Here is an 18686-nt window from a genome sequence, read left to right as displayed (position 1 = left end):
CACCTGGGATGTTCGAAAACCAACTACGGGCAGATGTCATGAGCTCTTCATAACCTCAAATTATCACACCTCCCTTTACACAGTATCTCTAATTTAACCTTTTCACACGGGACTCTTCCGTTGGAAATGGCACACCTTCCCATTCAGATCCTCTTTCATAAGTTTTCAACCAAAATAATCATATTTGAAACGACTGTGGGTTGAGTTCTACAGAGAACAAAACAAAACCATTTTCGGGGGATTTTAGTAACATCTCAAGTGGATGAATCGGTGCTGCAAATTACATGGTTAAATTCAACTTACACACACATGAGCCGTTTCTGTCTAAACTTGAGGCTGTCCCAGAGTTCCAATTTAAAATGTTCTAGTGTAGAAAGATCACAGAGAAGTATAGTTTAAGAACATGGATTTCAGAGTGGGTACGACGTCCTTCTTGGGTATTTGCTGATACGGCGTACCAAGTATCGTCTGAGGTGGTCAGACAGAAGCCAAGCATGGACAACCTCAAGTCCACCTCCAGAGACTTCCATCCTCCTTCCACTGTCCACCACAATGTTATCAAAACCTTTAAGGCCCATGGCACTATTGCCAACCTCCTGGGAGCAAAGGGAAACTGAAAAAGATTATAGCTGACCTCAAGAACAGTTTCAACTCGCCCAATCTAGCACCACCTCAATGAAAGGGGGTTCCATGGTACCAGAAGAAACCCACTTCTGAGAGTCACAAGAAAGCCCGGCCAAAGTTTGCGAAATCTAACCTAAAAAACTTGAAATCCTCTGGAACAATGTCCTATGGACAAATTCCAAATTAGAGCTTTCTGGTAAATCACATGAAGCCTTCAAAGAAAGAAACTCTCTCCAAGGTCATAAATGGAGGAGGTTCAGTGATGTTTTGGGGTTGCTTTGCCGCCTCTGATGCTAGGTGCCTTGAATCTGTGCATGGCATCATAAAATAAGAAGATTACCAAGGTATTCTGTAGAGAAATATTGACTCCAGTCTCTGGATGTTGTGTCTCCGTCGAAGGTCTCTGTTCTTCCATCAGGACAATGGGCAGCTACAGATCCACATCAAAAGAGGAGAGAGATCTGAAAACAAGTCTGGAAGAAGGCATCTTCAAGTAAGAGAACTGGAGCAATTTACAAAAAAAAGTGGGCCAAACTGCCAGAGGAGAGGTGTATGAATCTCCATAATGGCTTTAAATATTTTGATAGCCAACCTTCCAAGCATAGTTAAGGGCCAAAATAACACAAAGGAATGAGTTGTAATTTGCCTTTTTATTAACCATGTTAACCCCCCACCACCCAACTGGTTATTGCATAAAAAAAACATTTGTCAAATTGGACAACCATCAATAAAAAGGATCATTGAGCAAGTCAGTGAGACATAGGATATGCAAAATTGATGCCTTGTTAAAATAAAGTACCCATTTGGATGTGGCAGATGGTTGTATACGGGTTAGTTGAGAGCAAAAGCCATCTCACAAATTGAAAAAAAGTATACACAAAATTGTACCTTAAATTTAATGTATACTATCAGTGGTCAAGTAGAATATTTGTTTGCAGTGCAATAAAACAAGCCATAAAAATATTAGATATAAAAAAAGCAATCGTACATGTAACCTACAAACCAAAACAAACCAAAAAAATAGAGGATATAAAAAAAGCAATTGTACATGTAACCTAACTGTACATGTAACAAGATATTTCCACAGTCCCGCTAAGTCCACCAGCCCACAACAAAATTATTGCACCACGATGGGGGGGTGGGGGAGGGGGTTATAAGTTCAGTTCATCAGCGCATAACAAGTGAGGAGAAAACAATATATCTGTTGTTTAACTTGCTGTGTAATGACTGTGATTGATTTAACATTGATTTGACAGCCTTGCTCAAGCCAGAAAGAAAAACAGGCACACACACAAATTCAAAACCCCAAACCAATTTTATGTCATAGTGTCATCACTGTATAGTATTAACTTAAGTCTTTTAGGTTAAAACCTTCGTTCTGTCAATTCTTCTGTGACAGAACCGGGCACGGCCTGCTTGTTCTGCAAGTGCCTCCTCTGTATACCTCCTGATAAAAGGAGCTCTTGATGAGGTGTCACTCACCGCAAGAATGCGGTGTGAGGTGTTGTGAAGGTTAGTGAGAGGAAAGGTCTAAAGTAGGGAGAGGTAGCAATTTTACGTTTGAGTTTGCAACTGTGATGACTGAACGTGTCTCGGAACACAACTGCGGCAAATTTCAGATCTTCAAAATTCCTTCCAGATAGTCAAAATCCATAAAGTATTCTGTCATCACAGCTTAGATGCTCAAGGAAGTGAGTGAGAGTGTATATAGCAGTAGCAGGGAATCAACAATTTGAGACGGTGGAAAACCCCCAAAATATCTCATTAGAATGTGAGCCAGGGCATGCGATGTGTGCTAAGAGTGAGTCAACACGCTAGAATAGGGTCAGCGCCTCGCAGAGCGGCGAGATGACAGGAGCTGTTTTGTGCAAGCACACTGTGAAATTGGCGCTAAGGGGCGAAGGGAGATCTGGCAAATAAGGAACAGCACATGATGAGGCCCGAGGCCGGGGGACGACAACGTCTTGGTATCGAAAATCAGCAATCTGGTTCTTTACAAACCAATGGGGGGGAAAAAAATGTATATTTATATATTTTTCTTTTTACAAAAAAATAAAAATAAAGCTAAAATAAGCCTGGCATGCATGTTTTGTGGGTCTTGTGTGACTTTCATGTGGGCTGGGTTATTTTGAGATGCACACATACGTAGGTGTAATCCTGTCTTGAAGGAAGCAGAGGGAACACGTCATTTCCTCTAATTGTCCGTGATACAATCATTCCATTTTCTAAAACAATAACTATGCACAGGAGTGAGTCACACCTCAACAAATATCCAGTGATAAACAATGCCTTCACATGGAAAAACAACATAAATAACGACTGCGGTCTAGGATATGTAGATTGACAATCAGATGAAGCACACACATTGCCCTCTAAAGATGTGAGTGATAACATTTAAATAATTTCTCCCAAACGATTTTGTGCTTTTATTTTATTGTTATTCATGTGCTGTGTAAATATATCCAGAATCCATTTTTTTTTCATGTTTGTGTTTCACTTTGCTCGGATCTGCTACACAGAGCCAAGCAAAGTGGCCAGTAAATACAAACAAACCGTAAATCATGAAAAAATAAAATAAAAATGGATTAAAGAATACACGTTTCACTGCAGTCTGATCTCGGAGCATTAAAGAGCTCTATAAAAGTAGTCCCGCTATAGATCACATCCACGTCAATCACCGCTTAATATGCGCTCAATCTCCTCTAGTCTCTTCAGGGCGGCCGCCCTCTTCTTCTCTATGTCTTTAATTTCTTTAGTGGACTTGTCTGCCTGGCTGCTCTCCAGAGCCTCTGATTGGTCCTCGCCCTCAGCTCTGAGCCCGGCTGCAGAGGATTTCCGTGCATTCTTGTCGCTGCCAGTGGAAGCTTCCTCCAGCAGCCTCTCCATCCCACCCCTCCCCTGCTCTTGCTCTTGCTCAGCTGGCTCTTTAGCACCCTCTTCTGAGCTCAGTGGCTGCCCTGCAGCGCTCATGGCTGCCATTTTGCCACGCACGATGTTCAAGTGGCGACGCACATACTCCTCGTTGGGGGCGAGGGCCAGGGTCTCCTCCAGGCAGCGAGCGGCGCGCGGAAGGTCGCGCTCCTCGAAGTAGACCACGCACAGGTTGTGCTTGCCTTGTACGTTGGTGGGGTCCATGTGCAAGATGCGCTCAAAGCAGGCCTTGGCACCGTGCGTGTCCTTCTTGTGGTTCATCAGGATGTCGCCTTTCAGGATCAAGCCCTTGACGTGCTCTGGATGGTGGAGCAGCAACTCGTCCAACACAGGCAGCGCCTCCAGTTCACGTTTGGACTGAGAGTAGAGCAACGCCAGGTTGAACAGGGCGCTGCGGAAACCAGCCTGAAGAGCAATGGCCTTCTGCATCCAGCGCTCGGCCTCTGGGTTTTCGTTGGCGTCCATGGCCAGCATGCCCAGGTTGAAGTATCCGTTGGCATCGTCGGGCTCCTCTTCCACATAGGAGAGGAAACGCCGGTTTGCCTCGGAGCGGAACTTGGCCTCACCTGCCACAGGGACCAGAGGAAGACCAGGAAATCGCCGTTAATCGAGCACTGAGGGAGTGGATTGTTGAATCACACTTGCAAGAGTAACATGGCAGATATGTTTCCATTTACCCCCCATCTGTGTTCGTGTAACAATATTATTTTCCACCCAAGGAGTTCCCAAAGATGATGGTGGATCAGTACCTCATTTGACAAAGAAAATAGAATGTGCCACTTCTCAACTCTCCGACATCCGGATGCACCAATGGCACTTTGTCAGAATAAATACACTATTTAGCTAGCTGTTATGGTTCTAATGTTGTATTCTCATTCCCATACTGAGACAGCGTAGTGAGGATTTCAACAAGTATCCAGTTATTCCCTTATTGATTACTGATTACTTTTGATTATGGCTAACAAGGACATTATCGAAGGCTTTCAAGTTATGAGTGAAATGCAAAAAATATACAAATTAAAGGCTTATTAGTATTTATTTATGCCGTAATATGCCACTAATTAGTGCCAAATTTTGGATACCAAAAACATGTACAGAACTTGATCTCTAGTTGATGAAACCGCCAAAAAGGGCATGACACAACATTACACACAAACTGTCAACTGCTGCTGACTTGTCATGAGTTCATGTTGAGGTAAGGGTAATTAAAACAAAATAATACAAAACAGTTTAACCCTCACTTAAAATGACTCACCTTCCCTTTTCTTAAATTTGTTTACAGTTGTCAACTAACATTTGATGGATCCTAGTGAACCGACTTTGATTGTTGACATTTGATTCCACAATAAATTATCCCCTTTTTACACGGTGTGTGCATGGGTGAGGTTAACCTGCGAAAAGAATGTGCCACTGGCAATAGGTGCATGAGCATGGCAACAACATTTAAAAAAGCGCAGGAACATGGGCGGAGAGTCACATTGAAGCAACAGCGACACAGTCTGTGAATAAAATGGCTGAATAAGCTTTGAAATACGCACAGCTCCAACCACACATGACAATCAGAACCTTGGCCTGTGTTCAGGGGGCTTACCATGAGATGAATGAAAGTAATATTTTCTCAGAGCCTCGTCACACCCCAGAGGTAGGGTGGGAAGACGGGCCGTTTCCTCTTCATATCTACCATTAAAGTGTCAATGACTCAGACACTGATAGTAGGTATTGTGAGTCGTTAGCTATTATGATGGTGGTTTTCACACGATCAATGTGTTTGTTGTGTCATGCTAGCTGGCTGCGATTTGAACGTGTTCGGCCTCACCGGACTCTTGCATGAGCAGGGCGGAGTTAAAGAGGGCCAGCTTGTGGCGCGGGTTGAGCTCCAGAGCTTGGTTGAAGTTCTTCAGGGCCTCCGAGGGCTCCTTCATTTCAATGCTGACGATGGCAAGGTTGTACCAGAGGTCGGGGTTTGTGCGGTCCAGCTGCAGGGCTCGGAGATAAGCGTTCCGCGCCTTCGAGGGCTTGTTCATCTTCAACAGGAGCTCCCCTCTGGGTTGGCGTGGAACACACGGAGGGAACATGAAACACCATCAATAAAAAACATTTTTTTACTGTCTGTCCATCCATTTCCTACCACTTACACCTGAAGCCAATTTTGGATGTTTAATCAACCGCTATGTCTTTGGAGGAAACACGGGACAGAGAACCTGAGAACATGCAAAATCCACACAGAAGCACAAGCTGTGATTTGAGGTGTCCGTTAAATCACTGTTTGCGTTGCCAACACCATTTAATACACTTGCACTTTCACAATTTCCACTGATGCCTAATCCCGGCAGAAAATAGATTTGCATTTACTTTTCATGCCCAGTTACCACCATTTGTAAGAGAGGCTCAAGCGGCAGAGTGGAAAAACCAAAGAAAGGGCCGTGTGCCATAAAGTAAAACATTTCTAAAATTAAACATCTCAGGCTATACCCTTGGCCCAGGGGTAAAGGTCAAAGGAGAAAGACTGATCTGGTGAGTTTGATTTGAGTTATTTACAGAAAATTCTGTATGTGGCAACATGGAATCTACAGAAAAACGTCACTCTTCAATGTCAAGTGACTGGGAAGTAGACTGTGCATAACTTCATTCACTCATATCAATCTCATTTGAAAGAGCTTTGTAATACACATTAATGATTTCTTACAGTTAAATAATAATATTTAAGGCTCATTGGGTCCAACACTGTCTTCATGTGCTCATTATTTGCTGGAACACTTCAATACAAATGTGAGCTGTTCATGTGGTGTTCGTGCTCACACCAGAATAAACTATGCCCACAGCACAACAAGCAGAAGTAGCATTGTATTTCCAATAGTGTATCACATTACAAGCAAAAGTGTTCAATCACTCAAGTATGAGTTACAATGACTAAACTCAGCAGAAGAAAAGTATTATCTTAAGATCAAACATTTCAGTCAAAATGTTAAACAGGGCCATTCAATCAAACTTAATTGAGTGAACAAGTTAACCCTCAAAGGTCAACTTAGAAGGCCATTGTTACCATGTGGACCGTGAGTATAAACTAGTCATTCGGTTGTGTTTAAAGAACATTATCTAACGTGGGACTTACATTTAGACTTGAGAAAGATTCTCCCCCCAAAAAAAGAAAACCTAAACCTAAACCTAAACCTTGAATCTTGAATCTTGAATAAACACTTGCCTGCTGATGTAGGCCTGCTTGAAGTCCGGTCTCATGCTGATTGCTTGTCGGTAGAGCTGGTCGGCTTCTTCCAGCCGAGAGTCGTTGGTCCGGATCAGATTAGCCAGATTGATGTACACATTCAGGTGGTTGGGTGCCACGCGTGTGGCATACTTCTTACCAGGGATCACCTGAAAGAAAGGGGAGGCATGTGATAGACTCCTAGCACCAAGTACAGCACAGACCTCTGCAGAGCACTGTATTGCTGCTTGAAGGCAACGATTCCTTGTTTGAGACATTGAGAATCTGCCCACAAAATATGATGAATATCAACCCTCTAATCTTTAAGATGTTTTGTTCAAAAAGATGTTTAAACATCTATTTAAACATCATCAACAGCTTAAAAAAAGCAGGAAGAAACTTTTCTTTAATACCTTACATGTTTGATATGGCTCTTAATATCGACCATGATATTGGGCTGATATTCGATAATAGGATTGTATCCAAAAAGGCACATGTTGGTCAGCTGAAAAATGAACCTGCTTTCAGACATACTTGGGCTGAAAGACAAAAATACCTGTGGCATCAGAGATTTGGCGATCAAGTAAGCATCCTCAGCCTCTTTAGACTTGTTCAGGTTCTTGTAAGTCCTCCCCACGTTCATATGGGCACCAATGTCATCTGGAGAAACACAATGTAGGAAAATAGAAGCGATGCACAAAAAACAAACAAAAAAAAAAAACAAAAACCCCGCACTGTGGCAGTGGATACATTTAAAGAGAAGCTCAGTGTCGTGGAAGACCAAGTCAAGCGATGGAGTCAAAGAGGGAGCTATTAAAAAGTGAGTTAAGACATGTCTATTCCATGTTCGCATTTGTTCATATTTAATTCTTTGGCTTTAATTATTTTCCATCTATTTCATTACTTCCACTGGTGTTTGTTTGTATTGGAAATATCCACATCAAAAAAGTAAATTTCCTACATTTTCCAATATTTGTCATATTCAATCACATTATCGTGCTTGTTTTATCACATTAAAGTCCATGTTTCCAACTTAGATAAGAACCCAAAAAGAAAAAACTGCTTCTAGAGGAATGCCATCAGCTTCAAGCTGGGAACTGAATACAATAATTTGAGTTTGAGGGAAGAAGTGATAAAAAGTGTTTAAAGCAATCACTTCAGCAAAGAAATCTGATATGTGATGTGTGATATGTGAAAACCAGGAAATCCTCATTAGGGTTAATGTGTTTACATAGTCAATCTTGGGGAAACATTCGAGTGGTGAAAAAGCAAATCTGCTCATGCCTGAGCAGAAAACACACTTCCTGCACGCAAAGGAAATTGTTGAGCAGAACAAAAATGCTGGAAGTCCAAACTGTACAAGTCGGTCATTTCAATAGCAAATCTAAGCGCTGGGGCAGTTTGACAGAAAGCCCACAACATATTGAATGGCTCAAAATAGGGTTATTGTTTTCATAAACATTCATTTTTATAATAGTTGAAAGGCTTGGGCGATATCCAAAATTTTATATTGCGATGCAGTCCCGCCTATGGCTGAAGGATTAATTGAATTCAAACTGACATGGCAATTTAAAAGAACGCAATTTTCAAATCGCAATTTTTTTTTAAATTATAAACAAACAAACAAATAAATAATAATTATATATATATATATATATATATATATATATATATATATATATATATATATATATATACACACACACACACTACTCACAAAAAGTTAGGGATATTCGGGTTTCGGGTGAAATTTCAGGATGAACCTAAAATGCACTATAACCTTTACAAGTGAACTTAATTTGACCTTCTCTAAACTTTTGAATGCACATGTCCAACTGTTCAATGTTTTAGTACTTTTTGCACAACTTGCTGTTCTCTAACAAGGAGCTGAACGGCAAAATTCACAACAGGTGTTTGATCCAAGAATCGACCAATACATTTCCTGGTTCAATTAGAATTGGTATTTAAACAGCCCTCTTCATCATGCTGTTCAGGTTTTGACATCATGAGACCAAGACGACACCTAACAATTGATCAACAGCACCTCGCCATTGCAAGGCTTCAAACAGGATGTTCTCAGAGGGAAGTGGCCACTGAGCCTAGTGTCACAGAGTGTCATCAGCAGGCTGCAACAGAGATACAGAGAGACTGAAGAGTCACAGAAAGACATAGAAGTGGACGTCCTTTGGCCACATCCCACACTGATGAGCGCTTCATTGTGAACAGTGCCCTGCGGAACCGGATGATGAATGCCACTCACTTCCAGGCACATTTAGGGAGGTGAGAGGCACCCAAGTGTCACGTCAGACCATTCTAAACCGTTTACATCAGCCTGGTCTGCGTGCTAGACGACCTGCAATGGTACCTGACCACACCCCCAGGAACAGGCATCATCGTCTTGCACGGGCCAGGGAGCATTTACGCTGAACGAGGGGCCAGTGGCCTCAGTGCTGTTCTCTGATCAAAGTCGATTCACGTTGAGCAGAAATGATGGCCGCCAACAATGTTGGAGACGTCAAGGAGAGCGCTATGCATCAGCCACTGCTGTCACCAGACGAGCCTTTGGTGGTGGTGGTGTTACAGGGTGGGCAGGTGTGTCTAGTCTAAAAAAGAATCCAGAAAATCACATTGTTTGATTTTTAAAGAATTTATTTGCAAATTATGGTGGAAAATAAGTATTTGGTCAATAACAAAAGTTCATCTCAATACTTCGTTATATACCCTTTGTTTGCAATGACAGAGGTCAAACGTTTTCTGTAAGTCTTCACAAGGTTTTCACACACTGTTGCTGGTATCTTGGCCCATTCCTCCATGCAGATCTCCTCTAGAGCAGTGATGTTTTGGGGCTGTCGCTGGGCAACACAGACTTTCAACTCCCTCCAAAGATTTTCTGTGAGGTTGAGATCTGGAGACTGGCTAGGCCACTCCAGGACCTTGAAATGCTTCTTACGAAGCCACTCCTTCGTTGCCCGGGCGGTGTGTTTGGGATCATTGTCATGCTGAAAGACCCAGCCACGTTTCATCTTCAATGCCCTTGCTGATGGAAGGAGGTTTTCACTCAAAATCTCACGATACATGGCCCCATTCATTCTTTCCTTTACACGGATCAGTCGTCCTGGTCCCTTTGCAGAAAAACAGCCCCAAAGCATGATGTTTCCACCCCCATGCTTCACAGTAGGTATGGTGTTCTTTGGATGCAACGCAGCTTTCTTTCTCCTCCAAACACGACAAGTTGAGTTTTTACCAAAAAGTTATATTTTGGTTTCATCTGACCATATGACATGCTCCCAATCCTCTTCTGGATCATCCAAATGCTCTCTAGCAAACTTCAGACGGGCCTGGACATGTACTGGCTTAAGCAGGGGGACACGTCTGGCACTGCAGGATTTGAGTCCCTGGCGTAGTGTGTTACTGATGGTAGCCTTTGTTACTTTGGTCCCAGCTCTCTGCAGGTCATTCACTAGGTCCCCCCGTGTGGTTCTGGGATGTTTGCTCACCGTTCTTGTGATCATTTTGACCCCACGGGGTGAGATCTTGCGTGGAGCCCCAGATCGAGGGAGATTATCAGTGGTCTTGTATGTCTTCCATTTTCTAATAATTGCTCCCACAGTTGATTTCTTCACAACAAGCTACTTACCTATTGCAGATTCAGTCTTCCCAGCCTGGTGCAGGTCTACAATATTGTTTCTGGTGTCCTTTGACAGCTCTTTGGTCTTGGCCATAGTGGAGTTTGGAGTGTGACTGTTTGAGGTTGTGGACAGGTGTCTTTTATACTGATAACGAGTTCAAACAGGTGCCATTAATACAGGGAACGAGTGGAGGACAGAGGAGCCTCTTAAAGAAAAAGTTACAGGTCTGTGAAAGACAGAAATCTTGCTTGTTTGTCGGTGACCAAATACTTATTTTACCGAGGAATTTACCAATTAATTAATTAAAAATCCTACAATGTGATTTCCTGGATTCTTTCCCCCCATTCTGTCTCTCATAGTCGAAGTGTACCTATGATGAAAATTACAGGCCTCTCTCATCTTTTTAAGTGGGAGAACTTGCACAATTGGTGGCTGACTAAATACTTTTTTGCCCCACTGTATATATAATATTAGACAACCAACAGGGCTGTCCAGGGCTGGCTGTTCCGCCATATTGGCGGCTGCCTAGCGCGTCATCCTGAGAGGGGTGTGCGGAGAGGGAGTGATTGGGGCGCACCTCCGTCCCTCTCCGAAGGTACCGAAGATGCTTGTGTCAGCGACGTGTGCCAGCGATGGGGGTGCACGCGATCAGCACCAGAACAGTGAAAAAAAATGTGTATGGAATGAAACCGTGCATAATGACACTTTCTCTGTGACTCTCTTACCCCAGACGACTGCGTCTGTTTGTATTTTATATCTGTATTTTACCTTAATTTAATGAGCATCAAGCTGTTCCTGAGCACACTAACACTTTTTTTTATGTTAATTTAAAAGTTTAGTTAAAAGTTAAATCAATCAGTCAATATTCTACTGTGATTGAAGGTTTTTCTTTTTACAATTCAATAGTTAAACAAAGACATCTTATTCATACCGATTCATGCATCAATTCATCTTATTTCATTGCAACACGTAGGCCTGGCCGACAGGAAAGAGCAGTTTATATGTTGTCGTATCCAGTGTTGTGTTGTTCATACTATAGAATGATTTATTGCCTGTGTTTAGTGAATAATACAGAAGATAAAGAACTTTACAAAAAATCGTATACTGAATCGCAATTGCAATATATGTCCTAAAATTTTTTTTATAACAATAATAAATAAATGAATAAATAAATGAATAAATTAATAAATAAATAAATCACAATTTGATTATTTTCCCAAATCGTTCAGCACTAGTCCCGCCAAAATAGCACAATACATGATATGATCATCGTCGTTGACAGGAGGGGGGTGAGTGAGGGAGAAAGTGTTCCCATTATGAACGGCATTTTTTTTTTGTTTCATTCAACTACAATGACTACATCTACAATAAAAACACTAATTGTTTTCTTTGGAGAGACGGTGAACCTTTAATACCAGACTATGTAATGTGCATGCTGATAAGAGTCTCTCATTCACAAGTCAGTCAGTACGTAATACAAAAACAGGATAAAACAGATAGAAGCTTACAAAATGCACAGGAACAACATCTCAATTGGGAACTATAAATAAAGGGAATCATGAATATAGTTTTGTGTGTGTGATTCGAACACAGCTCTCTGTGCGCCCCTCATTTTGCCTCATTCCTTCAAAAAAACAACTGAAAACTGTGTGGGGACAGGGCACGAAGGAACGGGGCATGACTCGTAAAGTTTATTTTCTGCTCACAACGGGGATCGGGAGCGAGTCACGGAGAAAGTGTCCCCATTACGCGGTAATGCGGTTAAGGTTTAGTTCCATACTTTCCACCTTTTTTGTTCAATAAGGAGACGTAAAATAAGATAACCTACATCTGGAATAAAAACACTGTTTTGGTGCGGCGATCGCAGGGAAACCCCATGGCCGGCTCACGCATCATGAGCGTGCGCATCGTTGGTACCGTCGGAGCTACAACTTAATCACCATCCACGCACGCCACCGTGTGCAAATCCTCCATCTGCTTCCCCGCGGTTGCGCCGCTGAGCGCATACATCCACATACTGTACATCCCCTCTGTGCGCGCAAGTGAATGAGCTCTGTCCGTCACTCCCCGTGGTCCCACGGACGGGTGGGGCCATATTTCGATACTGTGAAAATCTCGCATATAACGGCAAATATGGCGATATTCAATATCATCGCATACCAGCCCAAGCCTAATAGTTGAATGGAAATTTCTTCTTTCTGTAAGAAGTTCCACATTTCACATGTGATAAGGACAGGTGATAACTTGTAACACAATTTATTTTGATGCATACTGAGATATGAACACTTCAAAGAGGATGCTGTAGGAATAATTCAGCAAAAACCTATTCAGTCAATCTGAGAACCAATCGTCAAATCTCAAGGGAGATCTTATTAAGAAATGCAATTAGGCACCGTGAACGGGTAAATACTTGCCAAACCCCTGCATAATTAAAAGTTCCATACGTGTAGATTTGACGCTAAGCAGATAGTAATGATTTCTTACCTGGCTGGACTTGGGTGGCTTGGACGAAATACTGCAGGGCTTTTTCATAATTGTTTTGGTTCTCTAGAGCGTGACCAACATTATTCCACAACTTGGCATTGTTCTTGTTGACCTGACATGAAGGGCAATTGACAAAACATGAGAACAGGGTTGTTTATTTTACAAAGGCTGATATAATAAAAGAGTGATTGGTCAATGTCACCATCAATCATCTTCAATATGATTTGTTTTTGCAAAAATAATTCAAGTTTTAAAGTTTTGTTCCAATGGGAAAAGGGCCAAGATACGCTGGCAACTCAAGATAAACTTTAAAGCAAAGCCAAGATAAACTCACAACATTTGCCAAGTTAGTTTTCTGACTTACCTTAAGTGCAGAGGTGAATAGAGTGTACTCAGATTCCCAATCCCAGTTCCTGTTAAACGTTTTGACTGCATGTGTGGTAAGTAGCACTCCAATCATCAACCAGGAAATCTTTTTCAACTGTCTAAAAAGGACATTTTGGAGAATATTTATATTTTTTGATTACGTATAAAGATTGTAAAAGTGCATACGTTTTAATACTTTAGAGCAAGTGATAACTATGGGAAAATCAGTGGATGATCTTTCGTCTAAATCAGTCAAATATTGTATGTCTAGAAATTGTATAGCTCCTTAAAAAAACAACAACATATGAATCAAAGTTGCAGTGACACAAAAAAGCTGAATCAAAACTTACTGAAAAAGTTGAGTTGCAGCTGCTTTGAGTCCAAATAAACCCTCCATTAAAAGTAAATAATAATAATCATAATAATAATAATAATGTACAGTATTTTTCTTTGTCTTTGGGTTAAAATACTGTATACAGTTGCAGGTTTAATGGAGATTCAAGTTTAGTAAATCAAGTGGCAAAATTGAATAAACCCCATTTTTGAACCTCTTCATTTTCAATTCTTAATAAACAAATAAGAGTACGACCATCTCCTGCGCAGTGGGGCTGAATAATTTGGCAAAATAATCAAATTGCGATTTATTTTAGAGCAATACTGCGATTTTGATTTTGTATGCAATTTATTTTTTCAGTTCTTTATCATCTGTATTATTCACTAAACACAAGCAATAAATCATTCTTTAGAATGACCAACACAAAATTTGCTACAGTCAATATATAAACTGCTCTTTCCTGTAGGCCAGGCCTACGTGATATGATGAAATTAGATGAATTGATGCATGAATTGGTATGAATAATGTATATTTATTTAACCATTGAATTGTAAAAAAAACATCCTTTTTAATATGTAACCGCATTACATCCTTTTTGTGTGTGCAAATGAATGAGCTTTGTCTATGCGCTTTATTTTTTTGTCCCTGCAAATGCGGGGACAGCTTTATGATCATTAAATCGAAAAATGTAAAATAAAAAAAAAAAAAGAATAAAAAGAAAAAACAAAGATTCTGGAGGAGTCTCTGTCCGGACTGCATAGGTTTTCTGGGCTCTGCCAGAAGCACACGCCCTGCACAACAGGGTCTTTTTGGAGCCGCTTTTCAAAATTTCACAACAAAGGAAAAAGTGGCCTAGCAAAATAAAAGGATGAAATCGTGTAATTAACCCCGGAGAAAGGAGCTGCCCCACCCCCAGTCTCTATTCCCCAGAGGGGGAGGAGGTGCCAGAAGTGGCGGACACAGCCCAAAGTTGGTCAAATTGGCGCTTTTTAAATTGTAATAGGTATTCTAATACATTCGAACTTATGTGTTTTTTCAGAAGGAATATTCAAACGTGATTTTTGGCCAATGTTGACTGCCATTTAGGTTTAATTGTAAAAAAATGTATGTATATATATATATATATATATATATATATATATATATATATATATATATATATATATATATATATATATATATAGAGTGGGGCAAAAAAGTATTTAGTCAGCCACCAATTGTGCAAGTTCTCCCACTTAAAAAGATGAGAGAGGCCTGTTATTTTCATCATAGGTATACCTCAACTATGAGAGACAAAATGAGAAAAAAAATCCAGAAAATCACATTGTCTGTTACATGGCCCCATTCATTCTTTCCTTTACACGGATCAGTCGTCCTGGTCCCTTTGCAGAAAAACAGCCCCAAAGCATGATGTTTCCACCCCCATGCTTCACAGTAGGTATGGTGTTCTTTGGATGCAACTCAGCTTTCTTTCTCCTCCAAACACGACAAGTTGAGTTTTTACCAAAAAGTTATATTTTGGTTTCATCTGACCATATGACATGCTCCCAATCCTCTTCTGGATCATCCAAATGCTCTCTAGCAAACTTCAGACAGGCCTGGACATGTACTGGCTTAAGCAGGGGGACACGTCTGGCACTGCAGGATTTGAGTCCCTGGTGGCGTAGTGTGTTACTGATGGTAGCCTTTGTTACTCTGGTCCCAGCTCTCTGCAGGTCATTCACTAGGTCCCCCCGTGTGGTTCTGGGATGTTTGCTCAACGTTCTTGTGATCATTTTGACCCCACGGGGTGAGATCTTGCGTGGAGCCCCAGATCGAGGGAGATTATCAGTGGTCTTGTATTGTCTTCCATTTTCTAATAATTGCTCCCACAGTTGATTTCTTCACAACAAGCTGCTTACCTATTGCAGATTCAGTCTTCCCAGCCTGGTGCAGGTCTACAATTTTGTTTCTGGTGTCCTTTGACAGCTCTTTGGTCTTGGCCATAGTGGAGTTTGGAGTGTGACTGTTTGAGGTTGTGGACAGGTGTCTTTTATACTGATAACGAGTTCAAACAGGTGCCATTAATACAGGGAACGAGTGGAGGACAGAGGAGCCTCTTAAAGAAAAAGTTACAGGTTTGTGAAAGCCAGAAATCTTGCTTGTTTGTCGGTGACCAAATACTTATTTTACAGAGGAATTTACCAATTAATTAATTAAAAATCCTACAATGTGATTTCCTGGATTCTTTCCGCCCATTCTGTCTCTCATAGTCGAAGTGTACCTATGATGAAAATTACAGGCCTCTCTCATCTTTTTAAGTGGGAGAACTTGGTGGCTGACTAAATACTTTTTTGCCCCACTGTGTGTGTGTGTGTATATATATATATATATATATATATATATATATATATATATATATATATATATATATATATATATACTTGAAAATTGCATCCTATTACATTGTGTTTAAATTTGATAAATCGTTCAGCCCTACTGCCCAGTCGCAACATACTTTCCATATGCAAAATGCTTGAGCAGACAAGAAGTAAGTTCAGCTGCACACATACAGACGTGGACAAATTTGTTGGTACCCTTAGAGCTCATTAAAACAATGCTTCATTCCTCCTGAAAAGTGATGAAAATTAAAGCAATTTTATAATGTATACCTGCATGCCGTTGGTATGTCATAGAGTAAAGCAAAGAAACTGTGAAAAGCAATAAATTATTGTTCAAGAGATCGATTATATTCTAAAATGGCCTGGACAGATTTGTTGGTACCCCTAAGAAGGATTATAAATAATTAAATTATAGTGATATGTCAAACAAACTGTTTTCTTAAATTGCTATCACACATGTCTTCAATCTTATAATCAGTCATTCAGCCTATTTAAATGGAGAAAAGTAGTCACTCTGCTGTTTGGTATCATCGTGTGCACCACACTGAACATGGACCAGAGAAAGCAAAGGAGAGAGTTGCCTGAGGAGCTCAGAAAGAAAATTATAGACAAGTATGTTAAAGGTAAAGGCTATGAGACCATCTCCAAGCAGCTTGATGTTCCTGTGACTACAGTTGCAAATATTATTTAGAAGTTTAAGGTCCATGGGACTGAAGCCAACTTCCCTGGACATGGCCGCAAGAGGAAAATCCACCCCAGATTGAACAGAAGGATAGTAAGAATGGTAGGAAAGTCAAGGTCAAGATACATGAGTATCTGATCGCACCATCTGTTGCTTTTTGAGTGACAGTGGGCTCAATGGAAGAAGGTGGACTCCACTTTTGAAAGAAAAAACATAAAAAATCCAGACTGGAATTTGCTAAAATGAATATTGACAAGCCACAATGTTTCTGGGAGAATGTCCTTTGGACAGATGAGTCAAAACTGGAGCTTTTTGGCAAGTCACATCAGCTCGACGTTCACAGAGGAAAAAATGAAGCTTACAAAGAAAAGAACACCATACCTTCTGTAAAACATGGAAGAGGCACGGTGCCTTGAAATTGTGCAGGGCACAATGAAATCTCAAGACTATCAAGGCATTCTGGAGCGAAATGTACTGCCCAGTATCAGAAAGCTCTGTCTCAGTTGCAGGTCATTGGTCCTCCAACATGATAATGATCCAGAACACACAGCTAAAAGCACCAAAAATGGATAAGAACAACTATTGGATTATTCTGAAGTGGCCTACTATGAGCCCTGATCTGAATCCTATCGAACATCTATTGAAAGAGATGAAACATGCAGTCTGGAGAAGGCACCCTTCAAACCTGAGACCGCTGGAGCGGTTTGCTCAGGAAGAGTGGGACAAACTACCTGTTGACAGGTGCAGAAGTCTCATTGAGGGCTACAGATATCGCTTGATTGCAGTGACTGCCTCTTAAGATTGTGCAACAAAATATTAGGTTATGGCTCCCATAATTTTTGTCCATGCAATTTTCATTTGTTTTATTATGTAAAATATTCTGTTGAATCAAAACTCAAAAGCCAAGTCTGATTTCAATTAAATATGTAATAAACAATGATGGATGCCAAATACTTGTGAGTTTCACGTTATTTTAGAGAAAAATGTGGGTTCTTCTATTTTCTTTGAAGGGTACCAACAAATTTGTCCAGGCAATTTTAGAATATAATTGATCTCGTTGGCAATAATTTATCTCTTTTCACAGTTTCTTTGCTTTACTCTATGTCATACAAAAGGCATGCAGGTATACATGACAAAATAGCTTTATATTTCATCACTTTTTAGGAGGAATGAAGTATTGTTTCAATGAGCTGTAAGGGTACCAACAAATTTGTCCACGTCTGTATACGTGCTGCTGCAAACCAGTTCCAGAAAGGTACAGCAAAGAAACAAGCTGATGTGATGGAGGAAACTTGACGCTTTGGACGAGCACTCACCTTTTATGCGAGACGATCCTGAAACCGTGTGCCACGAGCACACAGAAGCCCATACTGGGAACGTACAGCACCCTCTCAGCCACAACAAAACCCACAGGAAAGAAGAGGTTGGAGGCCGGAATGAAAGGCAGCACAATCAAGGAAAGGGCCTAAGGGAGAAAGACGAAAAACATTCGATTTTTGAATGTAGTTTGTTAGCTAAATGGTCAAGGGAATAAACAAAAAATAATACAAATTTGAATGAGATGAGTGCACTTAAACTGAATTCTTGCCAATGCTACTATTATGATGTATGACTTTGAAGCTGAGATAATACACAAGGGGCTGTAAAGGAGGAAGACATATTTCTTAAGTGCAATAAACAATGAAAACAAAAAGCTGAGATTGCATTATGGTGTAGCTGTGTTTAAAGAGGACTATGAATATGTTTGGACTGATGAGGTATTATGGATCTGACAGTGTGGGCTGTGTCAATTCACAGGCTTCCTAATGCCTCAATACAGGGTTGTCTAAGCAGTTTTTCTAATGAACCCAATTGTGTATCAAACAGTTGTCCAATCATTAAATCAAGGAATTTAGCTGAATCATTTGATTTAAGGTAGAAATGGAAAAATACTGCTACTAGTGAAGTCTTGACTTTCTTTTCATTTTTCATCTTAGAAGATGTAGCCTGAATGCATTTTTCATATTCCTTCAGCTCTTGCTTCTGTAAGCGATTTACCAAGTTTGTTGCCGAG

The 18686-nt window shown here is 40.7% G+C and overlaps 1 protein-coding gene across 1 annotated transcript in view; it reads right to left on the bottom strand.

Moving 5' to 3' along the window:
- Nucleotides 1-1255: 1255 nt before the first annotated feature.
- tmtc3 (transmembrane O-mannosyltransferase targeting cadherins 3) overlaps nt 1256-18686 on the bottom strand; it is a 36807-nt gene continuing 19376 nt past the window's right edge. The window contains exons 8-14 of the mRNA XM_080002071.1: nt 17950-18098; nt 13235-13355; nt 12871-12982; nt 7314-7417; nt 6758-6927; nt 5372-5598; nt 1256-4121 (exon numbers count right to left, since the gene is read on the bottom strand). Of these exons, the coding sequence (XP_079858197.1) occupies nt 3295-4121; nt 5372-5598; nt 6758-6927; nt 7314-7417; nt 12871-12982; nt 13235-13355; nt 17950-18098 (1710 nt within the window). The 3' untranslated portion in view covers nt 1256-3294. The remainder of the gene's footprint in view (nt 4122-5371; nt 5599-6757; nt 6928-7313; nt 7418-12870; nt 12983-13234; nt 13356-17949; nt 18099-18686) is intronic.

Source organism: Zeus faber (assembly GCF_960531495.2).
Source record: "Zeus faber genome assembly, chromosome: 6".
NCBI classification, from domain to species: Eukaryota; Metazoa; Chordata; class Actinopteri; order Zeiformes; family Zeidae; genus Zeus; species Zeus faber.
This window is presented reverse-complemented; position numbering and strand designations above follow the sequence as displayed.